This window comes from Anomalospiza imberbis, chromosome 4 (genome assembly GCF_031753505.1).
Source record: "Anomalospiza imberbis isolate Cuckoo-Finch-1a 21T00152 chromosome 4, ASM3175350v1, whole genome shotgun sequence".
Lineage (NCBI taxonomy): Eukaryota > Metazoa > Chordata > Aves > Passeriformes > Viduidae > Anomalospiza > Anomalospiza imberbis.
Window position 1 is genome coordinate 31,282,566 of NC_089684.1, and position 21,864 is coordinate 31,304,429.

General features: G+C 37.1%; 1 protein-coding gene across 5 annotated transcripts in view; it reads right to left on the reverse strand.

Annotated features, from left to right (window-relative positions):
- TTC29 (tetratricopeptide repeat domain 29) overlaps nucleotides 1–21,864 on the reverse strand; it is a 112,791-nt gene that overhangs the window by 26,184 nt on the left and 64,743 nt on the right. For all 5 annotated transcript variants that reach the window (XM_068187803.1, XM_068187800.1, XM_068187801.1 and 2 more), the window contains 2 exons: nucleotides 19,189–19,312; nucleotides 16,691–16,925 (listed from right to left, as the gene is read on the reverse strand). In XM_068187803.1, the coding sequence (XP_068043904.1) occupies nucleotides 16,691–16,925; nucleotides 19,189–19,312 (359 nt within the window). The remainder of the gene's footprint in view (nucleotides 1–16,690; nucleotides 16,926–19,188; nucleotides 19,313–21,864) is intronic.

Sequence of the window (21,864 nt, forward strand, 5' to 3'; positions counted from 1 at the left end):
TGCCTAATTTTAGGCAGGAAAAAGCTTGTTTTCAGGCATATCTTGCCCTTGACTTCATATCTTTATCATCTGATAACTGCATTTCCCTGGCCAATTAAGCCATTGTTTTGAATCAAATGTAGCAATATAAGCCTTTTATTCTGTCTTGAATCCAACTATATTACTGGGTCCTGAATACTATTTTCTTCTAGCTAATTTAGACTACATTTTAAAGCTCACATATATCACAGGAAGATGATAAGCTATGTTCCTGAAGACACCTTTCACATTAAACAAAAAAAAAAAAAAAAAAAAAGGATTTATGAGGAAGTCAATGGGTAAAATAAAACCTTATATTGCAAATCTCTTAACTCTTCAGATCTCCCCAGATCTGTTTATGTGGCAGGATGCTTGTGTTAATATTTTCAGAAAAAACGTCCAAAAATACAAAAACCTGTGCACAAGCATCACTGCTGACAGGCATGCCAAGGAGAGCATCCTCTTTCATGAGCATCTGAAGCATAAATCTAAATGCTGATTGAATATCTAACGCCCCATTCAGTGACAAAAAAAGAGGCAGGTTCCATCTCTGCCGGGCACACAGAGCTGGAATGGTTTATTACATAAGCTGGGAGCCTCGCCTCGGCAGTGTGTGCTGCTGGGTGATGCTGCTGCTGATGCATAAGCGGCTGCACTCACCCGCTCGTCGCTTTTGTCACAGCAAATTGTTGTGTGATCAAGAGGGATCAAAGCGCACCCTCTAGAGGCTAAACACAAGCCCCGGCCCCGCGCACGGCACCCACGCTCCCCTGCCCGCACCCGGGGGCTCTCTCGGCCCCCCGTCACCTCTTGCAAACAAAATGACCACAGTCAGTCATCAGCGGGTGTGAAAAATATCAGCTTTGCCTTGGTGTCTCCATGTAAAATGCTAGAAGGGAAGGAGTGCTCTTTTGTGAGTGCACCCTGCATGGCATTGCTGTTCAGGACTGCAGAGGGGCAGAAATTAATTGAAGAACGAGATTTTCTTTTTACTCCTGCCTACAGTAAAAGGGCCATGCCTTGCTTAGGCTGGACTCCATCATGAAGCTCATCACAACTTCATGGAAACGTAAGGAAGTGAAGTGCAGTCAAAAGACACGGTCCCTCAGTTTCACGGAAAAGCGTGTACGTACTAAATTCAATAGAGTCACACAGTGGTTTTGGGTTGGAAGGGACCTTTAAAGGTCATCCAGGCCAATGAGTAGGGATTTCTTCAACCAGAACAAGTTGCTCAGAGGCCCATCCAACCTGACATTGGATGTTTCCAGGGATGGGGCATCCACTACCTCTCTGGGCAACCTGTCCCAGAGTTTCACTACTTTTATTGTAAAAACCTTTTTATTTATATCCAGTCTAAATCTATGCTTTTTCCATTTAAAACCACTGCGACTCATCACAGCAGGTCCTGCTGAACAGTTTGTCCCTGCCTTTCTTAGAGGTTCCCTTCAAGTGCTGAAAAACTGCAATGAGGTCTCTCAGGAGCCTTCTCTTTTCCAGGATGAACAAACCCAGTTCTCTCAGCCCTTCTTCATGAGAAGGGCTCCAGCCCTCTGGTCATGGTTTGTGACCATTCTCTGGACTCCCTCCAATAGGTCCATACCTTTCCCTGTGCTGAGGACCCCAGAGCTGAAAGCAATAATCTGTGGCTCTTACTGAAAGACAATTTCTTAATATAGAATATTTCCAATTAAATGATGGAGAGCCACTGCTGAATGGAAATTAACTGTTCTGTAAATGTCATTTAAGTAAGACAAAGCTACTTGTAAAGGCTCATGCTTGTAGACATTTTTCTTCAGCTTACAATGAAATTATTGCTTCTTTTCTCGTATTTCACATCCTGCTAAATCAAGCACCTGTATGAAAGAATACCAATTTCATTTAATTGGGGGCAAGAACAGTATTAAGCTATTTTTCCTATATAAATTACTTCCAAGAATTCAACTAAAAGAACCAAAATTCCCCTCAGAACAATACTATCGTGTTAAATCTCGTACACTTTGCTCTCCAACACAGAATTCTGTTCATTAAGAAACAATTTTCTATTAAAGATCTTACTTGTCATAATGATTAATAAAAATTGTAATTTTTCAAAAGGATACCATGGATTGGTTGTAAGTATATGTTAAATTGTTTCATGATTTCCTCTGGTCATCAAGACAGACCAAATTTTTAGGTAAAAGTCTGCAATTCCACATGTGTATAACTGCATTGTTGCAAACAAGACCAAGCTTGTGTCAGGATTTTGTGTGTAAATGCAGTTAAATGATAACAGCAATTATCCCCCTAGTGAGCATAATAAAGCCATGAAATTCTGAATTACCTTAAGGTTAAATTGAAAAGAATCTCCCATTTACAGAGAGATTGCTGTTGAAGGTTCAGAAACACTCTCAGTTTCCTTGTAGTGACATGCAATACATAAAAAATTACCATTAGTGGCTGCAGTTTCAGTTAAAACTGATTTAAGGAAGGCGCTTTGTAGTATCAAGTATTTCTGCTTACAGTGCTGCTCATATGACAGGAAAACACGGATAAAGAGTGACTTTGCAACAGGGGAGTATTGCTCACTTCTGTCTCACACTGTGCCAATACAGAGAAGCACACACTGGAGTTATACCATGCAGAGATGTGGTGTGTTATATGTATTTCCTGCAGTCAGGAGGTGCAGGGTAGAGCATTCCACCAAAATCAGCTAGTGGAGACAACTTTGGAATAAGGAAAGATCTATGAATAGCTAGGATTAATAAAACAAAAGAAAAATTGAATTTAATGTGGAGTGTGTCTGTGAATAATACCTTTTAAATTAAAAATTATTATTTAAAATATTAAATAAATATAAAGTTTTAGCTAACTCCTGCAGCAACCAAAATTATCAGCTGCAGACACGTCAGAATCCCAATTAAAACAACACTTATGGAGGAAAACTTTTTTCATCTGTTTCCAGGAAAACAAGGTAAGAGGTGCTGTAAGAGCACAATCCTTCAGTCTTCTAAGTAATGATTACTTCAAAAGCTCTTAAGCCCTTGCTTTATCCATGGAAACTGAGATTCTCAGGCACATGGGAAACCTCAGTCTAGTAAAATGAAATGCAACAGCCTCCTTAATATCTAGACCACAAAGTTCTGTGTACACAGGTCTCACAAGGTCAAGGGGAAAAAAAGTTTTCCCCTTCACTGAGACTCTTTGTGTCAGACATGACCAGGTCCCACACATGCATCCTCAGAGACAAATACTTGAAAATGTTTACAGATAGAAAAGCATTTGAGACTCAATGGTTATGAAAACTTGAACAAGTTTATGGAAATCAATGATGAAGAACATATTTCATTTTAAGTCTGACAATTTTCTTCTTTTTTTCCCTTAAGAACACACGTCCCCAAACACAATATAATAACAAAATCAGTGTGTGACTCTGCAGTGCGCAGTGTACATGTAGGTAGGGAGAGAAACATCCTTTTTCTCCAGAGAAGCTCCATTAATCAATCTGGAGATTTCAGAGCACAGTGAGACAACTGAAATTGGTAGAAGAAAGTCAAACACACCTCTATTTCACATGGAGTGAAAAAATGTATGGAAGATCAACTCACTGCCTGGTCATAACTATTTTCACAGGATACACTTTCTGTTCAGCTATGATGAAGTCATTTTTCTGAAGCAGAGTCTCCTTGAGCAGAAGGTTTGCTGGTTGCAATTTGAGTGGGTTTTATTGATCATTTGATCTAGTTGAAGATTGATGCTTTTTGTACTCTCTTTCCTTAGTTATAACTTCTACAAAAGACAAACACAGCCTCAGATTTTCTTTTCCATGAATGAATCCTAAGCAAACAAGAGCCTTGCCAGCTTCTAACTTAGGTTGAAGTATCTCTGTAGGAAACTTTTACTAATGAAGGCAGCTATTGTTAGATCTTAGGACAGAAAAAGGAGCAACATTTAGAAATGAATGTGAATTGAGAAACTAGAGCAAGGGAGCTATGGCAGATAGTTTTAAAACAGATTCCAAGATGAGAAAAAAATCCAAACTCTTAATTAAGTTGCGATGGAATGGGAAAAAAAAAAGAATTAATGAAAAGGGAATAAAAAAGCATTTGACAAGGGCTCAAAAGGTGAGCTATCTGGCTTGTAAATATTTTGATTTTTCATTGCAGAAGGCTGGCAAACAGGACTTGGTAGAGCTTTATGAGAATCCAAAGTTGTAAAGGCACACAGTAGTACTGTAATTTTATTTTTTGAGGATAGGGATTGAAATAGTGAACTCTGAAACTAGAGAAAAATTGGTCTGGGTTTTTGAAGTACCAAAACATCCAATCTAGACTGAATAAAGAGTCTGTTCAGTTCTCCTATTTGTGTTTATAGAAAAACAATCATCAGTCATAAATAAGGATCTAAAGTATTTTATTTAAGATCAGTTGCATCTCTAGGAGGAGTTGAAGTATGAGTGGATTAACTTGGTAAAATGAATGGAGAAATCTTGCTGCTTTCCTGCTTCAGAAACTTGTGTAAGGAAAAGAGTCCTGAATTATGTAGGAGACTTTGAATAACAAAGCTTCACAGCACTTAGAGAGATCATTTAAGAATACATAACAACCCTTCCCCCTGCACTGGTTTATTTCTTGGGTGTGAAGCCCTGGTTCTTTCTGCCCTTTTGGAGTGGATACCAACCTACTGTGCTCAGTTGAGTGATATGGACTAGTCCTACTGGGCAATATAACTGGAAAATAAACAAAAAGGGAAACAGGACCCTTGCATTCACTCTCTACCTCCTTTCATCAGTCATGTTCATAAGGAAGAACTACATTCCATCATATATAATTTATACTTAGACCAAGTAATCCTTATAACAATCCTCTTCAGACATGACTAGAAAATTTTATTCTAAAAACCAGTATGTGCCAGATAATTCCTGTCTCTGATTTTACTGCAAATATGGAAAGGATGAATTTGAAGAACAGACACAGAGTTTCAATAACAGACAATTTTAGACAAGTGAACAATTTCCTGGTTTATTCCTTTTTTCTGCATAATTTTATCCTTTAGAACAAATGCTTGTGTATGCTGTGGAAAATCAATTACCAGATTTTTCTAAGAACAGACAAGACAAACTTCTCTTGGAAATTACAAAAATACTTTGTATCATTGCTGCTGTATAGGGGCTGAAGAAGATGACTTCCTAAAATCCTTTCCACTACTATTTTTCTATGATCCTATGCTTATTGTCCTGGCTCATTAAATTACACAATTCTGGAAAAGAATGGAGATGATGCTGCCACGGTGATTTGGGCATCTTCAAATTAACCCCGCAGGCTTTGGCACTGAGAAACACAAAGATTGCCAACTGCTCTCTGCTTTTTCCCTAGCCTGCCTCTGATCCTTCTAACTGGCATCTAGTCAAAGTAAGACTGAACTCGTACACTTCTGTGTTGAAAGGAATCAAAGTCCCAGAGTTTACAGAGACAAATGTTAGAACCAGATTATTTTAAATAGCAGATTATACCTATATGGAAACTATGTGTAGGTTTGATTGTCCTATCTAAGTATCTCTAAGTAAAGAAAACCTCTGTCTCCTTTATTGAGGACAATAAAATTGAGGACAAATCTCTTTTTAATGGTGCCATTAACATATATCAAAAGAAGCCCAGGGACTATACCAAATAACATGACTGAGAGGTGCTTTACAATACTGGGAAGCAAATCGGATGTGAGTTAACATTGATGATAATTTAACTAATAAGCTTAAAATATTACAATACAACTGGAAAGAAGCAACAAAGTAGCAGTTTGTTGTTACTTGGCTTCCTATTTCAAAAGATGCAAAACATTTGTTGTTGTGTCAGCTTTATTGACTCCACTCAGTTTTCACTCTTCTTACTTGGATATAGACAGGCTGTTAAATGGTGAGAACCAGTAGGCTATTTCATATACATAAAATCTGACTCGAGGGTTCAAGGCTCAGCCTGGCAAGATAACAGCATTTTCTATGATTATGCAGGTAAGAAGCACTTGAGCAAACAGCATCTGAAGAAATGCCATGCTGAAAATGCCACAGTAGCACTATGACAATGAATAGCATCAATAGTGATGGCTGCCTCTTTCTGCAAATATCAGATGTCACAGCACGCAATTGATCTGCATCCAAAAAATGTTTTCAAACTTGCACTGTGAGGAATCTTAGTTCCTGAACTGATACTTAGTTCTCTCTGGAATTGAAAGGGATGGAGAGATGTCATGTCTTGTATTGGAACCTCCTTCTAGCGGTTCCAGAAGACTCACACTGATGTCTTCAGTCCAGACAAGGAGGAGAGTATGTGTCCTGCTATTTTGATTCTGTGGTAACATAAGTGATATGAAAAAAGACTTATATTGCAGTTTGTCTAGTATTACTTTACGCTGCAGATTGTGCACAGTATTACCAATTCCAGATGGCTCAGGGAACGAGGGATTTAATTTGAAAGAGTCATGTTGCAAGAATCTAAATGTAGAACATAAATACAAGGTTCTAACAATTGAAATGTAAGGCCTAGATCTACTGCACAAGGTACTATTGTGGACCAAATTGTAAATTTTAAGATGATGCCTAAAAATCATAGGGAGACTTAATGAAATTAAATTAAAAAGTAGCCTGAGTAAATGCAGCCTACAAAATTAAAAATAAATAAAAATCCAGCAGCTGTAAATATGAGATGTATTGTTGCATGCACATAATGATCTATATCTATACATTTTGTATCTATACATTTTGTAGGTATAACTGAAGAAGAGATTTCAAAATGCCCTTAAAAATCTATACACCTGGGTGCAAACTCTTTAGATTTCTTATTCAAATGAGGAAAAAAAAACACTTTGAAAATAAACTCATATTGTCACTTCAATACAAAATGGATCCATTGCTGACTTCATCCATTTGCCAATTGTTGACAGCTGTCAATACAGGGATTTGATTTCTTTATCCAAGCAACAAACATTACATTCGTACCTTCAGAGAAAGACCTTGACTGTGAGCTGTAGTTTCACTGCCCCAACTCAATTACTGCATTCTTGAACTGCAATGTATTCATTTGTGGGCAGTGGGGCAGCCAGTGGGAGGGTATTGATTGGAGTATAATGTCATGTGTAGCAGCGAGAGTAAGATGAAAAGTGTTTTCTGCTTAATGGGTTGGTATTAAGTAGGTGGGAATGGCTTCTAATTAGCCAACAATTGCTGTGTTTCTCAGTTTCCCTCCCTTCCCTCCTCCTGTCGGTCACCAGCTGCCAATCTCTCTCTCCTTTTCCTTTTTTGTGTGGAGTTCATTGCTCACTGCAGTGAAAGCCTTTGTTTAAAAAAGAGGGCTCCCAGGGTCTCATCTGCCAGGGTACAGCTTGCTGCCTGCGATGAGTAGCAACTGTCAGTTTATTTTATCTCAACCTTTTCATCATCCTGCTGAAACTGGTCGAGTGAAACCACCTGAGAGACCTGAGGATTCAGTACCTACAAGTCATTAGCCAGGACTGCTCAGTCTCTCCCCACACAGCAAGTCAACTGAACACTGCTTAAAATATAGTCCACTTTAACCCCATATTTTCCTACGACATATTGGGACTCCTCCTGTATCCTCCACATTTTAGTTGCATGATTGTTCCTTAAATATACTACAACTATGATTAGTAACATATTTTTCAGCATTTCCCAGCAAAAATATTCTTTAGAAATACAAAATATAAGGTACTAAAATCCAGTTCTTAGAATAGCACAGAACCTCCTTCTTATTTAGGTTTTGTTCTCCAGCATAAATATCTTACCTAGAAACTCCCCCAATTATTTGAACCTCTGCTTGTCTTGAAGTTTTTGATAATGCATTTCAAAGGGGCAAAATCTACTTATAGTTACAGTTGTGCCACCCTCCTCAAAACAGTAAGATTTTATGGGCATAAAGCATTATTTGGTCCACAATTTTTAACATATATGCAATATTCTCCTCTCTTTGCCATACAGTTTCCCTCTCTGTAGGTACACTTGTATATGTTCATGTACTCCAATGAGTACATCAGTTAAACATGAAAATGTTCCATAAATCCTCCTCTTAAATAAGGTACAGGCAATCCACACACCTGACCTAGATCTGATCCTGTCTAGCAATTCCCAATTATTTACGTCGGTATTTAAAATGCACAACAATTTTCCAAATAGTTAATGGATTGCAGTACAATCATTAAAAACTTACCAAAATATGTGAAATAAATAAATATTTTATTTTGAACTAAGCCAAAATTAAATGTATCTAAATAAAATTCTGTGTCATTAGCCTGAGCTATCTATTTTTGGTAACCACAGTTAACTTGTTGCAGTCATTACTGACACTTCAAATACAGCAACTGACCAATATCCTTGTATGACCAATAAGCCTTTTAAAGATTTATAAGAGATGACAAGACCAGAAATCCAGTTATCCTTCAATATACAGTTGATTTCTTAATGTTTGAAATTGTCAATGTTTCACTTCAATTCTCTTACTGCAGCATAAGTGCATATTCTTGTATGAATAGCAACAAAATGAAATTTAATTTGATTTAATACTATTCTCAGAACTGAGCTAAAGGTACCAGTGAGAACAAGCTCACTCTTGGAGAATTTCACGTTTCAAGGAACTCTTTGGCATATTGAAAGGTTCTGGAGTCACAGAACTTGGCTCTATAACACCCTGAAGTGACATTTTCCAGCAGGAGTCTGAAGTGTGAGGTAAACAGAGGGCTGCAAGTGCTGCACCCAGGATAAGAAGTCAGTGGATAGTGTGCAGCACACATCCCTCTCCCCTCCTGGTTCCTAAAAACTGGTTTTCCTTGGGTATGGTCTGAAGTTCCTATTTGTCAAATTCCTTGTGTACACAATATGACCTGAGCAAGATTACTCTAGAGCACAGCCATCCTCCACTTTTCAGCTTCAGTTTTCTATCAGCAATGAGGGAAATGCACGGTGCTAAAAGATGCCCAGTTGGGATGCACAGACCCAGTCAGGCAGCTCCACGTCTCTGCTCATGTGACCTATAAATACCAGACAGTGAAACTCACCTTCACAAGAAAGACAGGGCTTGAGTATTGGCTTTCATAGACCATTAGCATATGAATAAAAGTAAGATTTCCTTATGAGGAGTGTTGGGCACTTGCAGCTCCCATTTCAAAAACTGCTGTGGAAGATTAATTCCCCACAGGAGCTGACACCAGCTACATTATGTTTGACTAATATCTGTAGCAGCTCAACATCCCCAAAATTAAAAATATGCCAGAATTTTAAGAAAAAGGAACTGCATTAAACCACTGTAGCAAACATGGAAAAAATACAAAAAAAACCTTTGAATATGAACAATTTAAAATCACCCTCTCCATATCAATTACTCTATGGAATACTTATTATTGTCAATATTGTAGGATAATAGCTCCATGTTCAAAATTATATACCTGTATGACACACCATGAAAAATACTGAATAATTACTTGGCTCTAAGGCAAGACCTGTATGAGGCCTTCCATGGGAATATTCTGTATTAGAGATAATATTGAATGCTTAACTGAGTGAGTAGGAACAAGTGGATGAGCCTGGAGGCATGGTCATCTACTTAAGCATGCATTTGGATCTTCAAGCTAATTAATCACCCTGTTTGTACTTAAACTTCATCAATCCATTCCCACAGGTGATTAAGATCTATTTAAAGGCCATTTTGATACTTCACAATTTTCTATTAACCAACTTGTCAAGATACTCAATAGGAAGTGTGATTATTTCCAATTCATTCTCTGATCCCAATGTAATAAAAATACTGAGCATGAAGAACAGTGTAGAAACAGTAGGAAAACACTGAAAAAACTCTCAAAACCATCCTATTGATTCTAATACAAGCACAAAAGATATACCTAAGAAGATGTAAGTTGAGATGGCAGCTATTGGGTATAGAGGTAACTGACTTACACTCCTTAAACATTGGCATAAACATACATAAAATCAGAATTTGGAGTGGAGGTGTAGGGCCAAAAAAGGAGAATAATTTGCAGTATAAAAGTGAAGAACAGGAAAGAAAACACAAGAGAACAGACAATGAATGGAAAGAAACAAAAAAATAATAAATGTTTCGAAAACAGTTAAAAAAATCACAAAATGTCTCTGGTGATTACAGAAAAGAATAAAAAGAGGTGGATTTTTGGGCAAAAGAAATATGGTTTCATAAATATATAAAATTGTGGAAGTAAAGTACTTCCTTTTTCAAAAGAGACTGGCTTATTCTAAATGCAAATTCTTTAAATCTTGACTATCTTCAGACCACAGAATCTTAATAACAACAGCAGTTTTTTACTTATAATAGGAACATAAAAGGATGTATCTAGGCAGGGAAAGGGATCTCAGAATAAACCTCTCACGGATGCAGAAAAGAAAGCTGGCTTGGGAAACCCAGGAGAAGGAAGCTGTTTGATACACTGCTTATGACTCCTGAGATGACCTAAGGGCTCTCTTACAGAACATATACACTGAACAGTTTCTTTGTCTTGGCTTTGATTTTCTGTGTCCAAAGATTGTTGGAGAGCTTTGGGTAAGGAAAGGTCTGCACTAGAGAGCTGTTTTCATGTTGGCCTGAGGTCTAGACTGGTTGGCATGTTTCAGACAGTACCAATAAAAGATTCTTTACGAAGTGACAAAAACCATCTCAATATTAAACAAACCCACAAAAATCTTATCTCTGGCTCTTTATGAGGATCCATTCTCCTTTCTGAGCATAAACCCACTAGATACACCTCTGCTCGTGTATGCAGCAAAGGAAAGGATGGGCTCGTGGAGAGGCCCTAGGGCCACTTAAGAAGTTTTCCAACTGGCTGTTCCTACTTTGGCCCTGCCACTATCAGGGCACTGCCAGAGCACAACTCCTGCAAGCTGTTTCATTTTGTGACTTCCCTTCATCAATGCTGCAGTCAAACCAAAAACTTCTAGGTGCCTCAAATCAAGAATTTCTCCAGAAGTGGCCTAACAAGGCTGGGCAAGAGATTCAATTTCTTTTGCACCGTTCTATAAAATCAAGGAGGACTGAATTTCTGCTCTGATAATTTTCACTTTTTAAACTGGAAAGGCACTCACTCCACTTATGTAGAAGTACTGACAGTGCAGTGCACAAAACGATGCTAGTTCAGTGCATAAAGCTACACTGAAGGGTCTGACAATATACTGCAGTTTGAACATCACTTCCAACTTTTCAACTTTTTTTTTCCACAAGAAAGAACAATTCACCTTATTTAGGAAACCATTTTCTGCTGATCTAGGGAGCTTGTCTGAGAAAACACAGCTGGATGCCAACAATATTTATCACAGGATGTGTCTAAAGGAAATGTGTGGCAAGATTTAGATAGTTCCAAATGAAAGATCAGATGGCAAAAAGTCTGGATAAGATCCACATTCTCCTCTGGGTAAAATGTTTTTATGTAACTATTGATTACAAGAACACTTACAATCACAGTCAGGGTGATAGGGATTTTTTTTAACCTATAACACCACTTAGTCATAAAAAACTGCCAGCTCTCAGCAAAGACTATGAAGAAACTTCTAACACCTTAATCCATGGTTAAACATGAAAATGTTCCATGAACCCTCCTCTTAAATATGGTACAGGCAATGCACACACCTGACCTAGATCTGATCCTGTCTAGCGATTTCCACTGATTTACGTTGGTATTTAAAATAAATCACAGTAAAGCCCCCTGGATATTGCATTTGTACAAAGCATGACAACACTGAATATCAGCACTCCTCTCTTTTCAGACTTCAAACTTCAGCCATCAACAGAAAATAGAACAAGCTACAGCACTCCTGGCAAAACTGACACAGATGTTTGTACCGTGTTCTCAGGCTCTTCACTGAGAATATGGTGCATCCAGCCACTGACCACAATCTGCTGAAAAACCTCCCTGCCACACTCAGCTCTTCTCTTCACACTTGATTCTTTCTGTAGTCCAAGCAGTAATCATTCTCACTTGCTAAAAATATCATTGCATCTCTAAGCACGCTTAACACACACTTAAAAAACAAATTCCAACCAATAATAAATAACTTATATGAACCACATAAGCTGATTTACAGAAACACACCTGTTCCAAGCCATCAATATCTATACACAAGCACGGTTTATTTCAACACTTAGTTAAGACTGTATTAAGACTTAGTTAAGAATATTTTAAGATTGTATCTAGAATTAATATAAAAAATGACTGATATTTTTAAAAGCTAAAGGTGAGACAAGATAAAATGTAGAAAGTGATGAGTGCAAGGTGATGTGAATAAAGAAGAGGCAGCAGAAGTTTACAAAAATCACAAGTTTACAAGAAACACCTCTCAACTTTTCATTTTCCTAAATGCATATATTTCTGAATTTTTAGCCACTGTGTTTTTCCAGAGGGAGAAAAGGATTCTGTTTGAGAAACCCCATAAAATGCTACAGAAGTCATCCTGTGAATTTTAGTAGGGGACTGAAGCATTTGAACTACTTTCAAAACAGGTTTATTAAGAAGTGAGCCTTTGTGGCTCTGGCACAGGGACAGCCTTGGAGTCTGTACTTGGTCACACACTTCGTTTATATAATTTAAAGTCATAGTTCTTATTTGCCAGTGTGAACAATAATGTCTGTCATTATATACACACTATATATAACGAACAATAGTGTGCATAATTCCCTTACTACATGTTCAGCTGCATTTTCTGAGAAACCCCAAAATCTGTCTGAAAAATCCTTTCAGTTTCTCCCTATCTCCAGATGAGCAGACAGTGCACCGACTGCTGAGAGGGAGGAGGTAACATTAGGAGTTTTCCTGGAATTAGTGTACTTCAGACAAAAGAGACAGTAAAAAAAAAAAAATCAGTTTATCACATTATGAAGCAGTCTGTTCTGCTGTTGGACATGATTACCAAAATGGCCCATAAATTACACAGCTCTGGTAAGTTACAGTAGAGAAATGTTAACTGAATTTGTTTAGTATAATCCTTGATCTCATATCTCACTCCTGTCTCTCCCATCCTTTATGGATAATCCTTTTATTTACAAATGACAAAGTTACACACATGTTCAATCAAAAATGCACCTGGTCAGATCACTGTTTTCCAGAACATTAGAAATTTTGTGCTAGCCACATCTTTTACAGAAAAAATAAACTATAAAACATCTTAAAGAGCTTTCAAAAATGAATCAGTAGGATGAAAATGTAATTTTTTACACAACACAAAAGGACACAGTCACACTATGGAATGTACCATTCCTTACATCCATGAGAGGAGGCTGGAGGAAGAATATTGAGGGACTACATATTTGGGAGTAAGAACAAAAGCTCATTGGATTATATTTTCCAAACTATAGATTAGCTGGTGCATGCATTTTAAATTATATAAAAGGCTGTCCAGATGTGCAATACTAGATATAGTCCTGATCATGCTGAAGTTGATGGTACCAGATAATTCCACTGATCATAAGACTTCAGAATTGATGACAATATGCAGTATTTAAAGCTATCATAAATAAACGCCAACAAAGTAAACACAGGAAATCTATGGTAAATGTGTCAATTTTGCCAAGTTCTCCAAAGTCAAGGAATGTAAATCTAAATTATTGTCAAATGCACATACTATTGCTCAAGAAAGCAACTGAAGACTTTGTAGGGTGAGGAGAACAACGCATTTTAAGTCTACTCTTAAAAATGTTCAGATAATTTCAAGCATTCAAGGGCTCTTGCTGAGGCACAGCCCTGCCAGACGCAAAAACCTGGACTGAGAGTTGCCAGACTCACAGAAAACAATTTCTGGTCAGCATTTCATGTAATCAACATGCAAAATCCCATTCAAAAATTTCCTGCCTTCAGCACCTTTAATTATTCTTCTTTCCTCTAGAAGAAAGCAAGTCAGGTGATTATTTATTGAAAGACCTGTGAAATGTTTTCTCATCAGACAATGTTAGGCTGTAGGCTCCTTTTGAGGATTTTATGTGGAGTCACAATCCTTTTTGCCTACTGATTCTGCTGATAATGTTTTTTATACATTTTACTAAACATAAAAAAACCAATAAAACCATATTTGTTGTTGCAGTGGCATCTCACAATGATATAAATAACTCTCCTGTAAGTGAAGTCAGGTGACTGAGTCAAACGCAGCAGATAGAAACACATTCTTGTTTGCATTTTTAAACCTGGTTTTCCCACAATCCCATCCCTTTTGTCCATGACAACTCTGGTCAAAACACCTATTTTATTAATAAATGCTGAGGTAAATTGAATAATTAATGGTTCTTCCTGCCCGGTTATTGAAATGATTGATTTAGAAAATAAGTCTTGGTTGAAAGACATAAGGTGATATGGCAGTACTTGAATTTAAATGTAATTGTTCCCCCACTAGCTTAAGTATTTCTTTTGCCTATGAATACAGAAACTACTCTTATTTTTTTGATACAGAAAAATTTTTCAGTCAGAAATAAATCTTACTGCCTTTCTTCTCCCTTTCATAAAATTTCCCTGCAGATTAAGAACTACCATTGTATCTTGTCTTTCTCCGTTCTATCCTCAAAAAGACTGAGAAAAATCTAGTAGATTATCAACACTGAGCTGTTTGAAAGAGCTAGAAATACTGCTCTATTATCACAGCAGGAATTTCCTAAGTGATGAGTTCATCATAGGATGCACAGACATTCTCCTGGAAGGTAGAATAAAGGCTGTACCTGAAACTCAAAGCCAGCAAATCCTAATCTTGAATTGGTGCCAGGTCATGTTTTGCCAGACAAAGATATTAAAAATGTAATGCCAGTACTAACGAGAGATTTGGCACATGAAACATGAGAAATGTTACAGATTGTGCTGACAGTGTGACACTATGTTTTCCTGGATGTAATCTGGGTATCATGAGAGTAAGCTTGGAGCATTAATGAGAAGAATGATATTGAACTGGAAGAGCTGCTAAATATGCAGTAGCCACAGGGTTCCTGGAGTGAACTGGAACTGAAATGAAAACTGCAATACTGAAAGTAACAGAGGGTAAACTAGGCAGAAATACAGAAGGAAGAGAATCTCAGCAGGCAAAACTTGTTTGTGGTACCATGCTTGCCAGGACATAAAGAGCTTTTCTAATCATACTCTGTTTATCCCTGAAGTACTGTTAAAGAGGAGCAGTATTCTCGAGCTTAAAGGGGCACATATCAGTTCAGGATATAAATGAGTTTCACAACTGACTGAAAAAAGCCATGTATAAAAGTTGAACAGAAACCCCCTTTAGGTGCAAGAACTGAACTTCATATTGGAGATACAAAGTTCATTCTATGTCTTTGAGGTTCCTGTGTTTTTTTTTTCATTTGCTGTTGCCATTGTTGATTTTTGTTTGCCTCCTATTTTTATGAGCTACAGTTAGTGATTCCTATATGAAATGTATATAAAATTCTTCTACAAATTTTTTTTGACCATCTCTGTTGGAATTCTCAGCATTTGCACTACAGGTCTAGACAGGAGACATACACCCAAATAACTCTGACAGCCAACAAAATCTGTCAGTGTGCTAGATGTTCACTTATTGAGACACAAATCACAAATACGGGTATGTATAGCCATTGAAGAAGTGCTACCATCACTAGAACTTTAAGCAGAATGCTATCCAATTTATCTCTTCAGCCTCCAAATGAATGCCCTTGTTCCATAATTCTCAGTAGCTCCCAGTGTTGCCTCTGGCATCCTGGCTTCTCTTAAACTGCTAATATCTTCAATTACCACTTATTTTATACACAAAATTCACCACTGAAGTTATACTTAATTTTCCACTTCTATGAGAGGGTGAGATTCACAAGAAAGCAGCAGCCAGGCAGTTCTTTGTCTTTAGGAGTAGGATAATTGAGGGAATAACAACGTAACCTTGAAGCTCCATGTTGTGACTGCCCCAGTTGTCATTTATTTCCACTGACTGCAGTCCAGATTCACACTCTTCACAGGAATGCAGAGCAGGAAGTTTTAAGGTAGAGTAGATGCATACCTCCCCCTTCCTCAGTACAATACAGTTTACTACTATCAGTACTTGGAGATAATGCATAATTCAGTTTGTCTTGTATTAATGTATTGTACAAGGGAAAAAGAGCAAAGAAAATTTAACCCATGAAGAAAGACGGGGCTACTCCACAAAAAGTCCTCCTCTGCTCTTTCTGAGATAAGGAAACATAGTAAAGTAAGCAGGCTTGCTTTTATTTTTTCCCTTTCTCTCTAATGTCAAACACAAGAATACCAAAAATAAAAGCAGCGTGTTTTTCTGGATTTAGAACTATGTCAAGCAGAAATTACTTCTCACTTTTAGCAACAGGGATCTTATTTTTGGATGCACTTGGAAAGTGTACCACAAATAGAGATTATTTTTATTTTCTTCAAAGATTAAAACAATTATGTTTTGACTAAAACATGTAACTGTGGTGTTCTGGCACACAGCACTGAAAAAAATCTAAGTTACCATCCAGAGCAACTACTACTATCCATTTCTCCCTGTTATATTGTATTTTAACTTGTTTAATTCAACCTCTAAAATAAGTGCATAAAGGAGTAAAGCCCAGCCTCCGTTCAGTACAAGGATTAAACTCGGGAAATAATTTAATAAAACTCTACAAGAAAAATGACTTAAGTGTTGAGGACAATGCAGCACTAATGTGTTTCATAAGCACTGCCTTACCGGCTGGAAGAGGGTCAGTGCACATGTCACTTCTGTTTCGCTTCCATGCCAGCAGGCACTGCAGGCTGAGGGGATCGGCTGCTGCTGCTACGTGGCTGTTGAACGCCACCATCAGCTGATGAGCCTTGGCGATGCCACAGTAACTCTCTGTTTCAGCCACCAAGAGCAAATTGTTCAAAGATTTCGCTGCCTCAGAGGCCTGACTGAAATATTCCAGAGCTTCATTATAGTTCCCCTAGTAAAGAAGAGAAGAAAAACGAAAATAATGTTAAAAGCTACTTGTAGTCACGTGTATTTTATCTTGACATCAGAGCTCCTCTGATGCCTCAGAGATGTGGCAGCCCATGGAGTGACTCATGGCAGGGTATTAAGCAAATCACCTTACTGTTTTCTAACCTCTAAAATCCAGATAACACTGTTCATATCTTTGAATTGAATAGTTTTTTAGTTACCTACTTACCATACTCATGAGAACTATAGCAGGTTAAGTGCTGCAATTAGTGAGAGGAATGTAGCAAATCAGACTAAGAAACTCAGAAAAAGTGAAATAAGAAATGACAGAGTGTATCATGCAAACTTCAGAGTGTACATATTAAGTAAGCAACCTGCTTATCAAACTAGGAGAAATGAGACCTACTACTCTTGCATAACAAAAAACCCAGGCACTTTAGGAAAAAAGAAACATCTGGGTAAAACAATTGTGACTAGAAAGCAAACTGTGTGTACAGCATTAAAGAAAGACAGTGCTGGTGAGGGAATAGTGAGATGAGAGAACTGGAAAGATACAGCAACAGTATGGACAGAGCAAAGTGAATGTGGTCAAAGTGATTTGTGTTTGGAAGAACAGGAAGAGTTATATCCCTGGTTTACTAAAGGTCCCCATGGATAGATCTGGATATAAACAGAAATATCTTTAATTTGATGGACAGTACTACAGCAAATTTTATCATTGGGGGATGTACAGAGTTGAATAAAAAGACCCTAATAATGACTTAACTTAGAAAATACTGGTGATGACAGCTGACACCAGTAGGCAGTGATCCAAAAGAGGAACTGTTAATTCACACTCAGTTTTGGCAAACACTGCTAACCTTGCAGAAAAAAATGATATAGAAAACAGGGAATTGCAAACTTCAAGATTTTTAAATTAATGTTTAAACTAAATACTTTATATACATTAATAAGATTAAGTTACTGCACTTGTGTCCTTCTACACCACTGCCTCAGCTCAAGGCAGAAAATTCTAAACTGAGAAAGAGTATCTGAAGAATAATCAAATAGAGACTAGTTATTAAAATACCAGTTCTATTGAATTGATTGTTAGTAATGGTGGAAGAAGGAGTGAAATACAGTAGTAGTTAAACAGAATTTATTTAATTATTTTTTCAGATTTGGAGGAGAATGATTCATCAGTGTCATATGACCCTTCTAAGTTTCAGACCCATTTTGCAGTTACTTCATCAAGTTGTCAAAGACCTTAAAACTTAGTTTTCAATGGGAAAGTCAGCATTTATATTAAGAATACATGTAAACAGAAAACTCTTAGGTTAATTTAGAGATTATAGAGTAAAAAAAATTACTACTGCTTATAAAATAAAACCAAGACAAACAGGGTAGGAATTTTGGTAGTGGGAGTTCTCTGTAAGAGGAACCCAGGAAAAAAAGAAAGGGGGTATTTAGGGATAGTGTAAGTGAAAAGGGGAAAGTACTCTGTTCAGTATATTGCACACAGAACTTATGACAAAAAAAAAATGCAACAGAAGACAGAAAGGGTATTTCTATTTTTATTTTATTTGTAGAGAAAGTATTTCCTAAGTTCCATATTATCCAGCATACAGAACAAATTCTTTTTATTACTTATTGTATCTAAATAATTTTGTGTAGCAATTCAGCTCCAAAATAGGTGTTAAAGCATGAATCTTTCATGTTTACAGCAATGTCTTTAACCCTTTTGATTTCAAAACCCAAGTGTCACTGCAGTGCAAGTGGAGGCAAGAGAAAGTCCTTCCACCGCTAACAGACCATTGACAAACTACTTGCTGCTAGAACCCATTTCATAAATTGGTTGAGAGAATGTAGAGAAGAAATGTAGCTAAGATTATAAACAGCCCATTAGTATGCAATGCAGCATAGATTCATGTATAGTGCAATAAAATTTCATTTGCATTAACCGATGAGTCTTTGTGGGCATATATGGCCCCAATGGTGATCTGGATGCACATTTTTCACAATGCGTAAAGTTTGTCCTGATCTGAATTTGGAGTTTTTTATTCATCTATTTTAGAACAAATTCTGTGTGTTAAACATGATGTGAAATTTTTACCTTTCTCAGAAAATTAAGGCACATTTCATTTAGTCATGCAGTGACCTCTCCTTGGGTAACTCCTGCAAGAGGCAACACCTGGACCAAATCCTCCTGTGTTATCTCAGAGGCAAAACCAGATTTTACCAAGAAGTAAATCAAGTTGTTTGAGATCATTACTACAAACAGTACTTACTCTTTCATTGTGAACTTTTCCAAGTAGGACATTTGCATCCACCAGGCTTTGGCTTAGATTAGTGCTCTCAGCATCCTTCATAAACTCTCCCAAGTACTTCACAGCCTCATTTGATTTTCCCTGACTGAAGCAAAGGACAGGGACAAAATGAAATATTTACTCAGATGGCTTGTTCAAATGCTGAAGATCTGCCCCCTTCTTTTGAAGCAACTTTACTTTGTGATGACTCATCCATGACTGGATTTTATTTTCAAATGGCCTCCAGCACTACCTGTGCTGAGCCCAGTGAGACTACTCCACACAGAATGTCTGAGGGCAAAATTGGATCCTTTCAGCAAAATAGAACAAAACTTTCTTTCAAAATATTTTGCCATATATTAAGGCCAAGAATGAAAACACAGGTGGATGATTTAACAGGGCTTTTGGACCTTCCATGATTTTATTTTTTTTTCTTCTGAGCTGCTGATAATATTTTCAATTCAGCTGGACCTCACATCCTGACAAAATAGGGAAAGGAGGTATGAAGGTGTTTTTTTTCAGTAAAGCTTTCTGTCATTCAGAGCTGCTCTAGAACCTGGTGTTGCAGCAGCAGCTCCATAAAAGTGCTGTTTTGTGTCAGTTCTGGGGTGACAGCCTTTCCCTGGAACACAATACTGCCCTTTGGTTGGGTGGATCAAAGGTGGCCAGGGTCACACAGGCAAACCTATAAACTGTGGATTGCAGGTGCCACCCCCAAACCCCAGTGAGCTCAGAGTAACCTGAGGTCACAGCTGCATCTAACTTGAAAATTGGCTAACGTACTTTGACAATAACATTTGCAGATTTCCTTTTTTATTTTTAATAAAGCCAGTCATACTAACAATATAAGACCTCAGCAGTGTGATTGCAAGATACAAGACAGACATCTGAGCTTGCTTGTGAATAAGGCTCGGTGCCCTTTTTTCCTTTAAGGCCAGAGTGTTATTCCAGCTGACCTCAATATTAGCCATGAACTTGAGTCACTAATGTAGGAGAGAAGCATGCTGAATGTCAAGGCACCAAGCAAGACAGAAAATCCAGTCTTAATTAAGAAATTCACAAAAATAGGAGTTTCTGTAAGCGATAAAGAATTGTGATTTATTTTCTCACCATCTTAAACTACCTTCAAGTTATATTCCTGCAGCAAATGATGGCCTGGCATTTATTTACAATACAGTTTTTATTATTAATTATATTAGGGATATGCTTTCAAAATCTGGCAGAACTCTGAATTTCCCTCTTTTATGCTGTTGGAGTAATTATAACAGCCTACCATGAAACAGGAAACAGCAAAGCTTAGCTACAAATTTAAAATATTGCACTGATTATCTGTATGTAACTGAGAGGGCAAGATTATTACAAAAGGATCACTGCAAAATCACTGCAAATTAATATTCTTGAAATGCTCAAGAATATGCTACTGTAAAGCTTAGAGGTCAATTAGCAGACTTGGATTTACTAAACTTTCCTAAGTTAAATATTTTATTACCACGAGAATACAAAACATACCAGACTGTAAACATTTACCAAATGTCAAAAGGCTTCTAAATTTTAGAATTAAAACCACATTTTTTTAACCTGTTCTTTTTTTCCAAAGAAAAGAAAATCAAATGTTTCCCTATAGAAATACAGCATATGATTTATATAAGTTAAAGGACAAGGTTAAAGTGTTAGACAAATATTAATTCCAATTTTTCTAGTTTTCTATATGCAGTGCACAGGTGCAACTTGAAGAGCATATTATATGGTATAATCATTAAATCCATTCAACCAGACCTTTGAGAGTTAAAAACATATATTCTGAGGAAAAGGACTCCTTGGTCCAAGGAATGAGAATGAAACAGTGCAGAATATTTGTGTATCAAGGTGATTCCAGTTTCCAATTGGGAAAACAGGACTGTTAACACCCACATCCCCTGACAACTGTCCAATTATGTATATCACACTTGGCCTACTGTTTGCAGTAGAAGTAATCAATAAAGGATGTGGTTGAGTGAACATAGATTTTGGTTGAACCAATGCATGAAAACTTAATCATTTACTCAGAGTGGAGAAATCAAATAGAGCAGAGATGAAACAGCCACTAAGGGGTTTGTTGATTGTACCACCAAGTTTGTGGGCTAGAGGCTGAAAGTAATAAAGCAAATGGAATCAGTGACAGGAGAAAATGTAAAAAGGTTTTCTTAATTTCATGAATTAATAGAAATGTTTTGATGTATTTTTGGCCATTTTTTACTTTTCACATCAAAACTTCTGTTCCACATATAGAAAACATGAAAATTGCTAGGGCATATAACCTCTTTGAGGAAAACAGGAATCAATTTGATACATATCAGAAAGATATTTCTCACTGTTAGGACTTCACTTATGCCAGCTAGAAATTGGTTGGTACAGTTTAACAATTTTTCAAAGGAAGTACTTTTAAAAGCATTACAGCTTGAGATATTTAAAGTATGCTAGTGCTAGAAAGATTACTGAAACACTTTATCCTGCACAAGACCTGATAACATGATAAACAGGTCTTTCCTACTCAAAGGGCTAATATTTTATAGTTCCTTCAAAAATCTACATGTTATCTTATACAGCCATATACTTTCTATCTCCTTAGACATCACCTTCCTAAATGCATAAAATACAATTTCCTAAAGATATAGTCAT